The sequence below is a fragment of the Halichoeres trimaculatus genome, unplaced genomic scaffold, assembly GCF_033239565.1.
Source record: "Halichoeres trimaculatus isolate MK-OKI-2021-1 unplaced genomic scaffold, fHalTri1.1 fHalTri1_scaffold_13, whole genome shotgun sequence".
Lineage (NCBI taxonomy): Eukaryota > Metazoa > Chordata > Actinopteri > Labriformes > Labridae > Halichoeres > Halichoeres trimaculatus.
In genome coordinates, this window is record NW_027437191.1 from 19,146,790 (window position 1) to 19,163,932 (window position 17,143).

The 17,143-nt window shown below is 38.7% G+C and overlaps 1 protein-coding gene across 1 annotated transcript in view; it reads left to right on the top strand.

The window, feature by feature from the left end:
- Nucleotides 1-17,045, top strand: part of enpp1 (ectonucleotide pyrophosphatase/phosphodiesterase 1) — a 36,326-nt gene extending 19,281 nt beyond the window's left edge. The window contains exons 8-23 of the mRNA XM_074685774.1: nt 42-107; nt 204-276; nt 1,328-1,436; nt 1,975-2,106; nt 2,196-2,227; nt 2,365-2,492; nt 3,537-3,606; nt 6,111-6,198; nt 7,897-8,081; nt 8,326-8,365; nt 8,437-8,597; nt 10,967-11,102; nt 11,811-11,885; nt 14,451-14,583; nt 15,133-15,277; nt 15,412-17,045. Coding sequence (XP_074541875.1) covers nt 42-107; nt 204-276; nt 1,328-1,436; nt 1,975-2,106; nt 2,196-2,227; nt 2,365-2,492; nt 3,537-3,606; nt 6,111-6,198; nt 7,897-8,081; nt 8,326-8,365; nt 8,437-8,597; nt 10,967-11,102; nt 11,811-11,885; nt 14,451-14,583; nt 15,133-15,277; nt 15,412-15,564 — 1,726 coding nt within the window. The 3' untranslated portion in view covers nt 15,565-17,045. The remainder of the gene's footprint in view (nt 1-41; nt 108-203; nt 277-1,327; nt 1,437-1,974; nt 2,107-2,195; nt 2,228-2,364; nt 2,493-3,536; nt 3,607-6,110; nt 6,199-7,896; nt 8,082-8,325; nt 8,366-8,436; nt 8,598-10,966; nt 11,103-11,810; nt 11,886-14,450; nt 14,584-15,132; nt 15,278-15,411) is intronic.
- The last annotated feature ends 98 nt before the right edge of the window (nt 17,046-17,143 follow it).

Below are 17,143 nucleotides of genomic sequence, written 5' to 3' on the forward strand. Positions count from 1 at the left end.
TCCAGATATTATACATGATGTGGAACCTCTTTGTGTCTTAGGAGCATTGGATTTGAGAAGAGGGTGTCCAGCGTGTTGGAGTGGCTTGATCTACCTCAGGAAGAAAGGTACAAAGTGTTTTTGGGTGTTGTTACAAACATCATGTCTGGTTTCCACCAAAAGACAGTGAATGTCACACTAAAGAGCTGGCTTTGTGATTTCAGACCGGACTTCTACACTTTGTACCTGGAAGAACCTGACTCATCTGGACATCGCTATGGACCAGCGAGCCCACAGGTCAGTCATCCACTGAACCTTACCAACAACACTATAGACACAGTAGGCTGGTTGTTGATTACCAAAAAGATCTACAGAAGAGACAGAACATGCTAAAACCAGGAGTAATTGTACCCCCACAGCAGAGGGAGAATTGTAGGACACGCCAAACTACTTAGGAAGCCCTGAAATCAAACTTGAAAGCTTTGAAAAAACTTGTTAAAGGTATTAAACAATCTGCAAGGGGATGTAAGAAAATATGTCACTGAATACTGTTGCTTGTTTTGGCACTTTGGTACCATGACATCATAAAAACAGTGAATCAACAGCATCATTTAAATGATAGAAGCTTTGCTTTATCTGTAATTATCTAAAAACAATATTGTGCATCACATACTAAAAACACACAGGTCGATTAGCCAGTAGAATTATATGGCAAACCTGGAAAACAAACACATCCACCCAGATAGTATTTTGTTAGCTATGATATTTAAGAGCATGAAAGTGAACAACTAGCTGCAGCCTTTCCACACTCCGACTGGCTGCTTTCTAACTTTGAGATTGTCTATTTCATGATAAATACCTCAGGAATAAGGAATCTCTGATAGGAATAAGCTGAAGTAATCAATCTCTCAGTATACTTTGCTGTGCTAGTTAGAAATTTCCCTGCCCTGATTCCACAAAGTGCACAATTCTGTTGCTGAGCCTTGTGTGTTATCCTTACATCTTGATCACATCCCTGTCAGACAAACAGGCTTAACTTGATGATAGTTTTTGTTCTTTGTGCTGGAATGTTAAGCTGATGGTGCTGTTTTTATTCTTCTTGATATTTTATCCTGTGTTGTACATTTATGGCACCAGGTGTTGCACCGGAGACAGAACGAAAAGGCAACTTGTGAGCTTTTATCAGCGTCACATCTTTAAAAATATATATATAAATATGTGTGAGGAATAATGATTCTTGTAAATCAAAAGAGTTTTTCACTGATTTATGTTGTTTTCCTGAACTTCATTTGTCTGTCATAGTATCATGTGAACTCTTTTGAACTTTTTACTCCTGCTGTGCTTTCAGGTGGTTGAGGCCTTGGAAAATGTGGACAGGATTTTGGGCCTGCTGATGGACGGCCTGGTGCAAAAAAACCTGCAGCACTGCGTCAACGTAATAGTTGTGTCAGACCACGGTGAGACAACGGCACCACACCCCTGTGATCCTGTTTACAGGATAATATCACTCTACAAAAAGGATCAAAACACGTTACCCACATTAGTTCTACACTACACAGAACCTTGGTTCAGAGCTTGTGTCCCACTGGGAGGGGACTTTAGTGCTTTCATACCAGCTTCAAAACTTCATGGCAGAAAACAATGAGATGAAAAGAAAATGTTGACTGTTAGTCCCCTGTGAAAAAAAGCTGTGATGTGTAACTGCTCGAGGCATCTGTGGACCATATGTTTAGTATGTAATTAGGTAAACTAAAGCTCAATGTATGGGGTATTAATAGCTTAGGGCGATGCCCAGCTATCCCTATCAAAGAACTCATGTCCAATCAGTTTGACATACTGTGTCTGAAGCTTGTCATGAAAGACTTAAACTGCTCAGACATGTCTTGCTAAAATGCCATGTCAGAGGTGTTACACTATGTTTAAATGTGTTGCGCGTTCAAAGGGTGAAGAAATGTTTATAAGAATGGAGAAAAATTTGTCTCTTTTTGTTTGCAGGCATGGAGGAGGCTTCATGCGATAAGGCATCGTATGTGTCAAACTTCCTTAACAACACTGATGACTTCTCCATCATCCAAGGCCCAGCAGCTCGAATCAGACCCACGCTCCTCCCTGATAATTACTTCTCTTGTGAGTTCCCTATGCTAACGTACAATCCCCGTCCTTTATGGCTTCACAGCATCGCTCAATTCACTTTTTTCCTGTTTTTCTCTCCTCAGTCGACTATGAGAGCCTGGTGAAGAACCTGTCGGTATGCGAAGTATTCCAAAAGGGACTTTTGTATTCATAAGAAGAACAAAAAAATTATCTGCTTGCTTGGCTACAAGTCAAACAACTGTCGCTCCTCTTGCTGCATGCTGATTCCACTTCTCTGTGTCTGTTCTGAAGTGCAGGACCCCTGACCAGCCAATGAGGCCGTACCTCAAAGAAAACCTCCCTAAGCGGATGCACTTTGCTAACAACAAACGCATAGAGCGAGGACATCTCTACATGAAGGAAGGCTGGCAGGCGGCACTGTAAGTTATCAAAGAGTCCAGTATTTGTAAAGTTCAAGTTTTTACTGTAAAAAGGGAAAAAAAACATAGCATTAGCATAACCTGAGAGCCTGTATTCACTGACTGATTCACTGTTAACTGTTGTTATTAGGCTACTTACCTTAGTATAACCAAAAAGTCTTTTAAAATGCTCTTAATGCTTCAAATTACTTTCACTTAAAATTCATAAACACAGTGTAAAAGCATGTGATCAATATTTTGCAGCTCTAGCTCTGGAGAAAATACCTTCGATGTGTGGTTAGTTTCTCCCCTGTATAGACTGCTGCTTATATTGATAAAGTTTTTATCAGTTGTCCTGATTTTGATTGGTTGGTTGCAATCACTAACACAGCAGTGTTCCAAATATGCGCGACTTTTCCATGATTAATATAATACAATCCATTTTATTCTATTTTATCACAGACCAGCTGAAACCAAGGCTGTTTTTTGTCGTACACAAAGGCAGAGCTGCATTGGTCTTATACGGAAAAATCTCTGGGCACACAAATGCTGTTAGAGGACAGGTGCCCTAAATACAGAATGTTGTTTGACATACAGTTTATTAAAGTAAGACATCAGGCTTCCTTAGTATAATTATGGTTTAGTATGAAAGTATATGTATGTGTAGTTGTAAAGCTGGTGTCATGAAAGTGGAGTTGGTTGTCTGATGATAAAAAGTTTCTCAGGCCACACAGAAATTGAAACATTTACAGTAATTAGTGTAAGCAATCATTCATAATGGCTGAAGTATGATAAGTTAAAGAGGACTTGTCCCACTCCTTTGATGGAAAGCAACCATGTAATTATGGAAAATTGTTTCAGGCTGCAGAACTCAGTTGCTTTCAACGGGGCTGCAGTGAAACATCTCTCTCTTTGGTTTATGTAGAGCTAGAAGTTCCTGCTGCGGAAATTAAGATTATTTTTGTTGAAGTATCCCTTGACAAAAAAAAAAAGCTACCTGTGAAGTGTTTGTAGCGATTTGCAGTCCCTGACCCCTCTGATGAACTGTTTGTTTTATCTCGACAGTAACAGAAAGGAACTGAAGTATTGCACTGGTGGATTCCACGGCTCAGATAACCTCTTCACCAACATGCAGGTCAGAGGAAGGGAGATGTTTGTTTATGTGGACACAATAAATCTCTGTCATGATTTCCTGTTTAGTTTCAGAAACAGGATGTGTGATAACTCTGTAACATGTCGAGGAAGAGATTTATTTTCTGACATGGCTCATTTTTTTGGGGCTGACTGAATGTTTCGTGGCTGGTTTTAAATAATTTTAGAATCTGTTATCAGTTATATTGTTATGTAATTGTGTTCAGTATCTCTTTGTGTTTTGCCAAGTTCAAGCAGACTCAAGCTTCTAAGCTTTGCGCAGTCAGGCAGTCTGCGAACACCAATATGGGACTCATGACCACAGTTTAATCTGACACAAGCCAAGGAGAAACCCATTGACCTCTCTCTGCGAAAATCCAAAAACACTTCAGACGTTGAAACAAACAGCTGACTCATCAGATTTGAAGTCTAATGATTCGGGGTGGGGTGGTTGTTTTGTTGCTTTTTGTTATTTTTTTTTCTGGCAACTGAGCCTATCAGACTATGGCAAGTGTAGAGGGCCTGCTCGTGTTTTAATGAAGCAAGTTTTAATGAAGTAAAAAATGAAATAATTAACTAGACATAAGGTGGATCATAATCCACACTTGAAAAGGTTATTATTAGCACCAATATATGTTATTTCTAAATGCTACTTTGTAGCTTACCAAGTCAAGGTCAGGTCGAACAGGACTGAATTGATCTATGGCGCGTCTAAGTCTCTGTGACAACATCGTGCCGTCTGTAAAAAGTTTAGTAGTGAGAACTTAGATCCGTGTTTTTCTCTGCTGAAAATAATTTCTGTGATGGTGGACACTGGAGCCTAACTGTCAGACAGAAAAAGGACAGAGGAGCAGAAGAAAGATAAACGAGAGAGTGATACAGCACAAGCTAAAGGCTAAAGGGCTAAGCTGTTTGTGATAATGTTCATTCCAATCCACATGCAGCAGTTATTTCTTCAGTGGTTTGTTCAAACTTAAGTCTATCACTAAAAATGAAGAGTGAGGTTACGTTAGCTCTGCTTGGTAGATGACTGGCAGGACATGAACAGGATTTACTAACATTACACATTACAGATATGTCTTAAAGCAGTGGGCTGTCAGTAGAGCTAAATATAAACAGCTACTAAACTACGGTACAAACTTAAAACATTGCTTGTTGTCAGGTTTCAATCAACAGTGCTATGTAAATGTTCATAAGTACCTTACCTTGTTGCGTTGTATCTGGTAAAAATTTGCCTTTAACAAAGAAAATTTGTTCCAATCTGATCTTCTTGTTAAACGTTACATCTTCACGACAGTGTGCATGAGACTCCAGGGCAAAAGGTGGCGCTGCAGTCCAGTTCAAACTGATCCTTCTCAAAGCGTCTAACACAGACAGGTGATTTGTGAAGAAGCCAGGTTATATATGAAGATAAAATACTGGCTGTCTAATAAAACTGGTTAAGAGGATCATCTGTACAACAAAATGTAGAAAAGTAGCATTTTTTGTATGAAGTTATACTCTGTTTTTTTTTAATCTGTCATTTAAATTTGGAGTTAACAGCATAAATATCGTACCTCTCCCTCTGCTACTTTGTATAACTCAGCTTTCACCCTCCCACTAACTGATGCCTCAAACATACACGCCAGCCACTGTCACTGCTCCAGGTACCTTGTCATATCGGACCCAGAGGTAGGAGGCCAACAATATACACAAGTTGAAAGTTAAGATGTAGGGCGATGCTTGTTTGTACAACTGACCCAATCTTGAGTAGATGATAACCTAATTTCATGCCTGATTCTTTGGCTGGTTTCCAAAAAGAGGACCAATCAATCAATTAATCAATCAGTTTTGAGATTTTTAACTCTTATGAGAATTTTTTTCTTACTAATCCTTAGTTTTTGTTTTGCTGTTTTATTAGTGTGAGCAAAACTTAAGTAAGTTGTGTAAAATAAACAGGACAAGCTTAAAAACACCATAGAGCTCTAAACTCCTCATCAGTACAGTAATTACACTTCTGAGATGATGCTCTCCACCTACACACCCTCTGTTTCAGAGGGAGTTTGTTTATGTCTGCCATCCTCAAGTTTGTCGTCATAGTGTGTGTCTGTGTGTTTCTGAACGTGGGTTACACTGGGATCTGACTTGGTGTAATTAGCTGACTAAGCTCCTGATTTGTCTGTGAGTTCAGGAAAACCAACTGTTCCTGAAATTGACTCAGACTGCACACACACAGGGGAGAAATAGCCAAGAGAAGCTGAAATAGATTCACCTACAAATACCAACCCATTAGTCTCAGCTGACACTGTCAGGATCATGTATAGTGATATTACCACCTTGGTTCCCAGCAAATATTTATATGTGGCATTCAGAGTTGAGCGTTTTATTTACAGAAGGCGTGTAAGCAAAGGTCCACTCTTTACAAACTGTTGGTCTGTGTTTTGTCAGTACAGTTCACTGCACCTCTTGTTTGTACCTTGAAAGGTCCCAGATAATAAATGGATTTGTATGTTTGTCTATTTTCTCCAGGCAATCTTCATCGGCTATGGTCCGGGGTTCAAGGAACAAACTGTTGTGCCTCCTTTTGAGAACATTGAAGTGTATAACCTCATGTGTGGTAAGCTGTGTTGTTAGTGCACACTGGGCTTCTACCTGTAAATCTTTTTGTCAAAGTATTTACAGGAATTTTTTGAACATTGGGAAATTATATATGACCACTTTTTTGACTTTTTTATTCACATGTCATGTTATTTGAAGCTTAAACTTTTACTTTTGTACAGTTAAACAAAAAAAAACTTTGTTTTTAAGCAAGTATGAGAAACACTGATAGATATTGGTGCCATTGCACTGAGCCAGGATAGCTGTTTCTTCCCAATTCCAGTCATTATGCTGAGCTAAGCTAAGCTAACAGCTGCTGGAAGTAATGATTTATATAAACCAAATCAACAACATAGCTCTGAAAATATTGTACTTTTTCTTTGGTATGTTCACTTGTGTTGCCATAGACCAGGGATGGCCAACCTGTGGCTCGCGAGCCGCATGTGGCTCTTTGCCTTTCGGTGTGTGGCTCTTCGATCCATTCATAAAAAATATATATAGTTATGAGTAGTGGTGTGCCGATCAATCAAAACTATATATATATATATATATATATATATATATATATATATATATATATATATATATATATATATATATATATATATATATATATATATATATATATATATATATATATGGTTGCCAACGTTGGGATCAGTTGGGATTGATACTTAAGTTTCAGTTTCTCTTCTCTAGTACGAATTGAAACACACAAACACAGTAAATCTCGCTTTAAAAATTGGAAATGTATTGATTTTCATTTTATGTCATTTTGTTTATGTGTTAGAGGAAGTGTCTTTGTAATATCACGTGCGTGATGTAGCTCTTTGTAGTACCACGGTAGATTTTGTGGCTCTTGGTCTCTGACTGGTTGGCCACTCCTGCCATAGACTTTGACCTTTGACCTAAACCTGCACTCCTTCAGATGACAAAAGTTAAATTATCACATTGTTTTGACCCTGAAGTCGTTAGAAACAAGACAATTGAATTAATTGATCTGATTAAGATATTCCCTGCAAAAACTCACAACAAAGAAAATGGAAAATGTCTTTTTTCAGGATAATATGAGCCTGAGTTACTTGAAGTGAGCACAAAAATCTAGCAATGGAAAAAATATCTTTGAATAAAACATTTCATTGAATTGTGAGGTGAATATGGCTCATAAAAGTCTAACAGACATTTTTACTGTAAATAAGAAAGACAAAAGATTTGCTTAGCTTTGACTTCTTGCAGTGTAAATCTGAATTCAGTGTGTTCCTCAGAACGATGGAAACATTTGATGTAAAACAGAGCGAGCCGTTTGAAGGAGGAAACAGGTGCACTTACCTTGGTCTGAAATTCATCTTGGTGACTAAAGTAACTGCAGGAAGTGAAAGTCAGCAACGTCAACCAGATTTCATAAAAAGATCCAGGATGAAAACTCAGCCTCTATTTGCAGCATTGACTTTTACATGGTTTACTCCAGAAGCCAAAAATATACAACTAAATTTCCAAGTAAGCCAACACAATGTATTTTGCCCTTTCACTCTGCATACTGCAGCTAACAAGCAGTTTAAGATCTATAAATCTTCTTTTTTTCATTACTACAAACCTAAATCAAATAGACAGCCACAGTGTTAAAGACTGATGTGAGTTTCCTTTGGACACAGCATTAAATTAACTGGTTTGTTTGAATGCAACACTCATCATCTCTTTGTCTTCCTGCCCTCTCCAGACCTCCTTGGTATTCGTCCTGCGCCAAACAATGGGACTCACGGCAGTCTAAACCACCTGCTGAAGCATCCCATCCACCTGCCGGTTCACCCTGCACAGCTCTCCCACGAAACCTCCTGTATGAGCAGTAACCCTAACCCAGCTGATGATCTGCAGTGTAACTGTTCATCTCAAACCAAGGAAATGGTATGTGCTCATAAAGGGAGCTGTGTTTGGGTTGTCTTTTCACTGTGTCCTCACATTTGTTGTCTCCATTTGTTATCCTCACTATGTTGTTGCTTTTTCTTATGGTTTTGAGTTTTTTCTATTCAAAATTACTCAACGATGAACCATAGTATACCTGACCCCTTGATTTAACATGTGGTGACTTGTGAAATCAGAATCTTCCTCCACTGATACATGTGTCAAGATGTTTTTGTTTTCTTTTCAGGAAGCAGATATGAACAGACAACTCATGACAACTGATTCCAGTGAGTATTGTTTTGTATTATTGAGTGTTATTGAAGTTTTTCATACAACATTTCTTTGTTTTATTCATCAGGTGTGATAACCAGCTGGCGCCGACTTCACCATCCCTTCGGTGTCCCACAAGTCATCCAATCAGATGCCTCGTTTTGTCTTCTCCACCAATCGGATTTCATTAACGGTTACAGCAAAGATCGCCTCATGCCTCTATGGGTGTCGTACACCATCCAGCCTCTGGTGAGCTTGCTGCTTGGAGCAGTCTTTTATCTTTAAATATAGCTACTCGGTTGAGTTATTCCCAGCTACATTTCTTTTGAGGTTTGGGTTTGGCAGGAGACTGTAAGAGGCTGTTTGAGTCGCTGGATCTCTGAACAGCTGTTACTCATCTCCTGTGTTCGTGTTGACTTGAACACTTCTTGTCTTTCTCATTATGCAGTCGAGCCTTTGTGTAAATCATGACCTCAGGCTGAGTGAAACATTCCTGGGAGAGTTTATACCATGCTGTCTGAATGATTGAGGAAGTGAGGATGGAGATTTGTTTTCATTCAAGCTTGGTCTGAAAACAGAACACTAAATATGGTTTCATTGTTTCTCATGTGTTTGTTTTGGCTTGAAAGAACCCTCGGATGCATTGAATTATTTAATATTTCATAGCATTCAGCACTTTTATTGACTCATTGACGCTGCAAAAACTTTCATTCAAGCTAAGTGTTTAAGTCTTAACCTCGTAAAAACAGCTTAGCAGACTCGTTAGCAGCCACATGTAGAAGTCCAGAAAAAGGTTTTAGTTAAAAGATAAATGAGGACTTATAAAGAGTTAAAATCTGCCAACAGGGTAAGAAAAACTCTTAGTTGTGTCTCCTGAAATAAAAAATAATATCTTAATTTTTCTACCCCATGGCAGTTTTTTTCAACTCAATCCAAGAAATCTTGTTTTACATTTTAGGCTTTTCAGTGTAAACCCCTAACTTTTCAAAATGAGAAATAAAGCCAGGCTCGAGGAACTTTGCCTATATGGAAATTGATTGATTAGTGAAAACAAACCTAAAAACTCAGTTTAAATGTAATTTGAGTGTTTTCCAAACAAGGCCCTACACAAGTAAATACAAAAAGTTTCATTGTTTTAGTTGATTGCCTCCTCCTTCTTACTCGGTACAAACAAACAAAAAACTCCTCCATGCAACAGAAGCTGACATCTGGTGATTTGGAGGCAAAGGCCACACAGCATGGCTCAGTTAGCATCAAGCAAAGAGTTAAAGCTACACTCCCAATCAGAAAAATAAACACTTGGATATGACTCAAAATGAAGATAACTTATTAAAGTGACAGAAAGCACATTAGTGAAAATCTTTCACTCAGCTTTTGATTCTAAAGTTTGCCCAATCACCATCACCTAACATAAGGGATTTAGGATTCAAAACCTTTACTACAGCCAGTCAGTTGGGGGTGTTTTAGGAGTTTTAACCTCACTTTTTCCCTTGCTATCGCACCATCCCTCGTTCATACACGAGGTACTTTAAAAACATTACGTTGCAGATTTTCTTTCTTTTTTGACACTTTTCAGCTGAGGAGATCTGATGGACCACATCCAAAACTTTTGCTCCTGTTACTTAGAAATAAGTTCTAAACCGCTACCACTTTTACCCTCTAAATTGGGTTATATGGTTAAAGTATACTGCTTATTATTTTAAGCTCATAAGCAAATGAGCTTGAGGCGTTGCTATGGTTTGTTACATGTTTAGCTGATCTCAACAAAAACTCTGAATGTAATGCCAGGAATTGTTTATATTATGCAAAATGGAAAGCCGTTTTCTATATTAATTGTCCCTGCATGCTGTAAATTATCATTAGCCACGTATACATGGACCCAAATATCCTAAACCTTTGTATACACCTCATTTTGAAAGAAAAGTGCCAATCCGAATGGACATTTAATCGGTTTCACGGGGGGTGGAATATTCCTTTCCCCAAACCAATTGAGGTATCATGTATCCACTCAAATGGAAAGTTGTCAGGGTGCGTTCTTTCAGCGCATGCTCAGATATGACGTAAGACGCAACTAGAGACGTTCCTTAATTTTAAAAATGGCGGCGAGCAGTCAGCACTGGACTGCTGCGGAAAGTTTGTTTTTGATCCAAACTTTGAAAGAACTGAACATAATTTCAAGACAGGACGGACAAAAAACTCGCAACACAGAGTATTGCAATACCGTGATAAACAAACTGTCATCCTCCAGCTTTGATAAATCTTGTGGTGTTTACGTTTTTCTGCGCATGCCCCAGTGACTATTCTGTTTGATTACAGCGGCGCATGTAGACCAGAGATTGGAATTTTCCTTTCCATGTATACTATTGTTTTTTGGAAAAGTCATTCAGAAAGACGAAAAACTCTTCATGTAACCATGGCTATTGTTGCATTTCTCGTCCTCTGTGACGGAGCAGACAAGTCGCTTTTTGTGTTGTTTTTTGGAGCTCTGTGCAGTGCCCTCTCAGACTCTTTTACAAAGCCAAGTCAAAACCAAGCCAACTCATCTTACACAACATTGTTGATTGCTGGCCTGCAGTCCCTCTCTCCTCTGTCCACCACTCACTGCTCCTCTCCCACAGACCAGAGTCCAGCCCCTGAGCCCAGAGTTGGAGGCGTGCGTTCGTGCTGACATCCGCATCCTACCGGCCGTCAGCCAGCTGTGCCTGCACTACAGAGACAACCCCGCTCTGTCCTACGGCCTGCTGCACCCCCCCAGTAAGTGTGTGTGTGCATGTTAGTGTGTATATATGCAGTGGTGGGGTCATAGGAGTCCTTCCCCAGCCGGGTGTTGAATCCAAGTTGATTTGTTTCAGAGCCACATTCTCCTCTGTAGGAATGTGGTGTTGAAGAGTTACCCTTCCCCCTCTTTAATCCAGACAGTGCAAATTCACTGTATTCAGACTTCAGGTAGCACCACAAAAGAAGGTGACGGGCTGGACGTATGAAGATAAAGTTTCCAGGCAGCTGTGACAAAACTGGACAGAACAAAAAAAGACTTTTTTTTTCTGTTGGCTCGTGAACAAGGTGATACCAGGCAGTGGCTGGTGTAGTTTGTGTAGGTTAATTATCACGAGTCATTTCAACCCAAAGTCATATATGCTTGTATAGACCAGCTTCTTGAATGTGAGGTCTTGCTGAATTTTTAAGCTTTTTATGACACAATGTTTATATTTGTGACTGAAATAAACAAAATGAAGACACATTAAGACAACAGTTAAAGGGCCAGGCACATTTGATGCAGTATTAACTTTGTTATCTGATTTTTGTCAGCAAAAGAGAGAGTTGTTCATAGATTTCAGTAAAAACTTTCCTTCTTCACCAGAACATAAAGTTTAATGTTACAGTTCAGACCTTAACAACCTGTACTTTATCTTTATATCCACACCCAAATTGCCACCCTCTCCTATGATTTCCTCTCTGAAGACCTCAGCGCTGACAGACGTGACACAGACTCTCTAATCACAAGCAACATGGCCCCAATGTTCCCTGCATTCAAAGGTAAGTCAGACTTTATTGAAAATGTATTTCTGTGAATGAATTCTTTAAAGACTTGGTCAGGTGATGCATGCGTTTAAAAACGTGGTCCCACTGTTCCCAGGCGAGTTAATTTTCTGACTGAATGAGAGCTTTGAGGTGAATGAGAGCTGAATGATTTAATCACAGAAGAGAAGAGACTCTCTGGATCACGACAAGACATCATGTCATGCTCTGTCTGATGTTTTCCAAGAAATTCTTTCTTAATGAGACATTTTTTATTCATTATAAGACTTTTCAAAGCCTGTTTTCTCAAAAGAAAGCTATACTTAAAGTTCTAAAGAGGAAAGAATAAAAGTCCCGAGATCAGCTGTGATTATGTGTCTGCTGTGCTTTAATTTAGTAAATCTTCTGAAAAGCACAAGTAAAGGTTTGGTGTCCTTCCATAGCTCTGTGTGTTTCACACTTCAAGACAAACTTTAAATCCAGTTTGTAAAGTAATTCCACACACTGAGCTCACTGCTCCACGAAACTACATGTTTGAGCGACAAATTCTTGAGCAATTCTTCATTGTGTTGGGAATTAAATTTGTATTAGGCAAGATTATAAAGGTACATGTGTCATATGTGAAAAATGTGTAATCATCTGATGACTTATTGCTGTGGTCTGCCTGATAGCACCAGGAGCTGCTGAACCTCTTTGTGTTGGTGATAAATGTGATGAAACCCGAGTGTTTCAGACGCACAGCTCTGCTTGTGGTTGTCCACTGGGGCCACCCACACTCTGCATGGAAACTCTCACTCACAACTGCGTGGTCCCGCTGGAAGAAAACAGAACCTTTACATTCAGTTAGCTTTGTGGAGCTTTAGTAGGAGCCTGTTTCACAGTCAGTTGATAGATGCTGCCCCCTGGTGGTATGTCACTGTGCATACACTGTGGACTGTGAAGACTTAAATGTCACTGCGCAATAAGAGATGGTGTGCTGAAAGTGAAGCCTGTGTTGCAAAATGTTAAGAGGAACTTAAATAAAATATGTTAAGTGCTTTACATATTTTTTATTTTCATTTTTATAGGAAGATGAGGTTGGAAACATGTTATAAACACTAAAACCACAGACTGTAAAAAACACAGTCCCGGTTGTGTCACCCTGTGGTTTCTAAAAAAGCATTATGAAACCCTCAGATGTCAGATGCCAACTCCAACTAGCTTTTGGTGTAGCCTAAAACAAGCTAAGAGGTGGAATTGAGGCAGCCTAACTGTAACATGCCCATCTGTCATTTAAATCAGCCTAACCCCACAACTCTTTACCTTAATATAATTGAAATGTGAGTTATGACTGCGTTTCATCCCTCTGCAGTTTTCTGTGTATCTATGGAAGCCCTAAAAGGTCATGATTACATACATTTGATTTCTCAATTTTCTCAAGATAACAACTTCTTTCACTTTTTTTTTTTTTTTAAGATGTTGACTTTAATTCTTATTTTCTTTGGAAAACAATCCTGTTTACCAAAAATAATGGTCAAAGTTTTCTTTTTTTTTCCCTCAAAGCTTGTTTTACCAAGATAAAATAATTTACTGAGTATCTTAAATACAAATCAGTAGGTTAATTGCTATCATTAGCCATAAGATGGCGTAACAAGTTGCTTTTCTGTCATTGTCCACATGACTGAGGGAGGTGTAGCCCATTTCTGTGACAGGCAGACTTCTGGCTAATAATACCAATCAACATAGTGATTTAATGTTTAGATCGCCAGAAGTGTTGCTTTATCTTTAAAATATGAATCTTGTTTTCTCAATATCTTCTTATATTGACTCATTTTCATGAGAAAACAGAAAAAATAAAATTAGTTTCATCATGACCTTTTAGGGCTTCCATAGATGACCAAGCTGCAAATTCTGATGTTAAGTGATACAGTGAGAATACAACATTAAAACACCAATGTTTAAAGCAGGATGATACCTGTTTCCAGTTGGAAGAGAAAAAAAAGCAGTTTTTGTCTTATCCTTTGTGTTTTTCATGACCTTTTACGGCATCTGTAGTGAACACATAAAGTAGATGTTTACAGATTTACTTAAGCAAGTAAAGACTTTAAATGGGTTCAGTATTTTTGTTTTGTTTTAATAACTTTAAGGTATGGCAAAAATTATGTTCACTGATGCAGCTCCAATTTCAAAAACAGTGGGGACGATGTGCAAAATGTCTTAGAGAATTTGTTGATTTGCAAATCATTCAAACCTAATATTTTAATTAAAAAAAGTGCAACCACATGATAAATGACAAGCTGAAGATTTGATTGTTCGATGAACTTTTCACAACACTGTTTAAACAATCGTGGAACTGAAGAAACCAGTTTGTAGAGTTCTGAAAATGAATGTTATTTCTTTCTTGTTCCTGTATATGGGACACAGATCACTTTTTAAGATGACACCAGAAGTACTAAAGCATGTCTTGTATGCCAGATATCCTCCCTGTTTGATCTTAAAATGATGTAATCCCTAATGTCCTGTTTCATAAACCACATGATCACTATCTGTGGTGAGTTATTACAGAACTAAAATACTTTGGTCGTTCCTTCCTCCAAACCACAGATGTTTGGGCCCATTTCCACGATGTCCTGCTTCCAAAGTATTCCCAACAGCTGAACGGAGTCAACGTTATGAGTGGGCCAATATTTGATGAAGACTACGACGGAAACGTTGATGCACTAAAAGCAATCTCAGGGTGAGTAAAGGGAACAGTCAAGGAAATCTTTGAGCTGCTGATCCCAGCTGTTTATTGCAAGATCGGTTAAACTCAGTCTACACGGAAAATGTCAGATAATGAAGAGACTTTTCAGTTCTTCTCCCAACAGTCCAAGCATAAAGGTGTTCAGTTCAATCCCTCTTATCACAGAAGAAAATACGAAATTTTATGCATTGTGTGTGCAGATATGCATCAAAAATAGCAAATTCATTAATTTTGAAAGATTAAAATGCTTAAAACTATAAAAAAAAGTTCTGTGTATCACTGAAAATCACACTTTAGTCATTTAAATGAAGTCAGATTTAAGGTCATATAGTTGAAGCTGTTGACACAGCTCCACAGATGAACCATAGCACCCAAAAAGGGTTTTATAACGTGCTTTTTGAGGCACAAGTGTGAAACCAAACTATGTTGGTTTTTGCACTGAAGGTTTAAATCACCAAATGAAAGTCTGGAGTTGTTGTTTTTTTTAAGATCATATCAAGTTGCAGCAGTTTCCTAAACCATGTTATCCCTGTTTTCCTTCAGGAATGAGGCTCCCGTGCCCACACATTTCTTTGTGATCCTGACCAGCTGTGGGAACTCGACCTTCAGCCCTGTTAACTGTGAGGGTCCCCTTCAGGCTAAGTCCTTCATCCTGCCCCACAGAGCCGACCACACAGAGAGCTGTGCAGTGAGTGACGCAACTTTCACTCATTTCTATCGATGTCAGCCTGTCTGTGGAAAGCTACCTGCTGACCCACAGTGGAAAAAAATGAACAAACACTTTCAGTTGGTTTATTGTGAATTTCCCTTTTTTTTCTACAGAATGGGTCAGACTTGACATGGGTGGAGGACTGGCTGCACTTTCACGTTGCTCGAGTTCGTGACATCGAGCTCCTGACTGGACTCAGCTTTTACCACCACAGGATATCAGTGGAGGAGACGCTACAGCTCAAGACTTTGATACAGACTGCGTAACGTCAGAGATGGTATCTGGTGTAGCTTTAATTTCCAAAAGAAGCCATACTGGTCTGCACAGCAGGCCTCTGTCCATGTGGACACAGTTCAACTATCACCAGAGAGTTCTCAGTGACACATGTTCACAAACATTTCCTCTGTTCAAACCAGACTGGTCTGAACAACAAAGTCCCATCCAGGTTTATTTTTCAATAGTATCCCAGACATTTTTGATTATTCATTGTGTGAAAACCTCTTTAATATGTGTTCTGATCATCTTTTGATAAATCATTTTATAGAAAGGAGTTAAACAGTATTTTTATATGGCACTCAGAGCTCTGAACCAAAGACTCCGTCACATCTGCTGACTGGCTCCAAAGCTGTGTTTTATTCCCAAATGGGAAATTTTGGCAGGGGTGAAATGAAAGGGACATTTTTGTTAAATGAGAAAGAATCTATATTCCTGCAGTGGTTGTTATTGGCAGGGGCATTCTAATAAATCTGGAGACAGTCTGGTCGGATGTTGCACATCTGGAGAGCTGGCTGTAACAGCTGGATTAGAAACACCAAAAATATGAACAACTTAATTTCCTTCAAAGAAAAAGTTTAATCCGTCAGAATTGCTGTTTTGTGTTTATTGTTTCTTTAATTTTATATTTTCTTAATGCAACACGAATATTGTTTGTGTTTTGTACATTTTGTCGCTGCTTGAGTAAATATGTATGTGTGTTTTGATGAAACAAATTTACCCCTCAACAAAGACATGTAAACATCTGGATGTTTTATTGAACAACAAGACGTCAGAACAATGCAGTATCTTACTTGTCCTTGGGGTTGTTTTGTGTATATTTGGAACCATTTCACATGTTTCGTTAGTTTCTCAATGTCATCTTTGAAGATGCTTTAGACTTTACTTTACATTCTCTGTCTTTGTCTACATTTGCATGTCTTTATCTTATTATTTTGCTGTTTTTCAGGAGTTTTTTCACTCTTTTTTGCATCTCTGGTGTTGTCCTGCCTTGATCACTTTGAGGCCATATGACATCATTCTGCTGTATCTTGTCCTTCTCTGTCAGTTCCGTCTCTTTATAGTTGTTTAAAGTGGATTCTGTGTTGTATGCCTGTACATTTGCATCCTTGTTTTCTCCTTCACCTTTGTCCCTTGTGAAGCCCCTGTTGCTTGTATGTGACACCAAACTCTGATGCAGTTGACTGAAAAAAAAATGCGGCTTTATTTCAGTATTTTGTTGAAGCTGGACCCGAGCCTGTTTTCTCTGCCTGTAATCCATTCATGATTGTGTTTAAATGCACATTTTTGTTTCTGTGGCTCTGTCACCAAAATCATTTCTGGGATCAACAGTTTCTATTCAGTTTTTTTTTCCTTTGCTGAAAATAAGAGACCAACAGATAAAGGCACTTCTATTTGTGTAGAACATTTTTTTTCAGCTTTGTCAGAAATGGCAGCTACCCTCCAACACACAATGCCTTAAAAAAATCTTCCTCACTGACCTTGTGTCTTGTATTCTTTATTCCTCGACTTTTAAGCCTAGATTGTTTTGGCACAGAAACACTTCCTGCTGACAGTTTGAGGAAAAAAAGA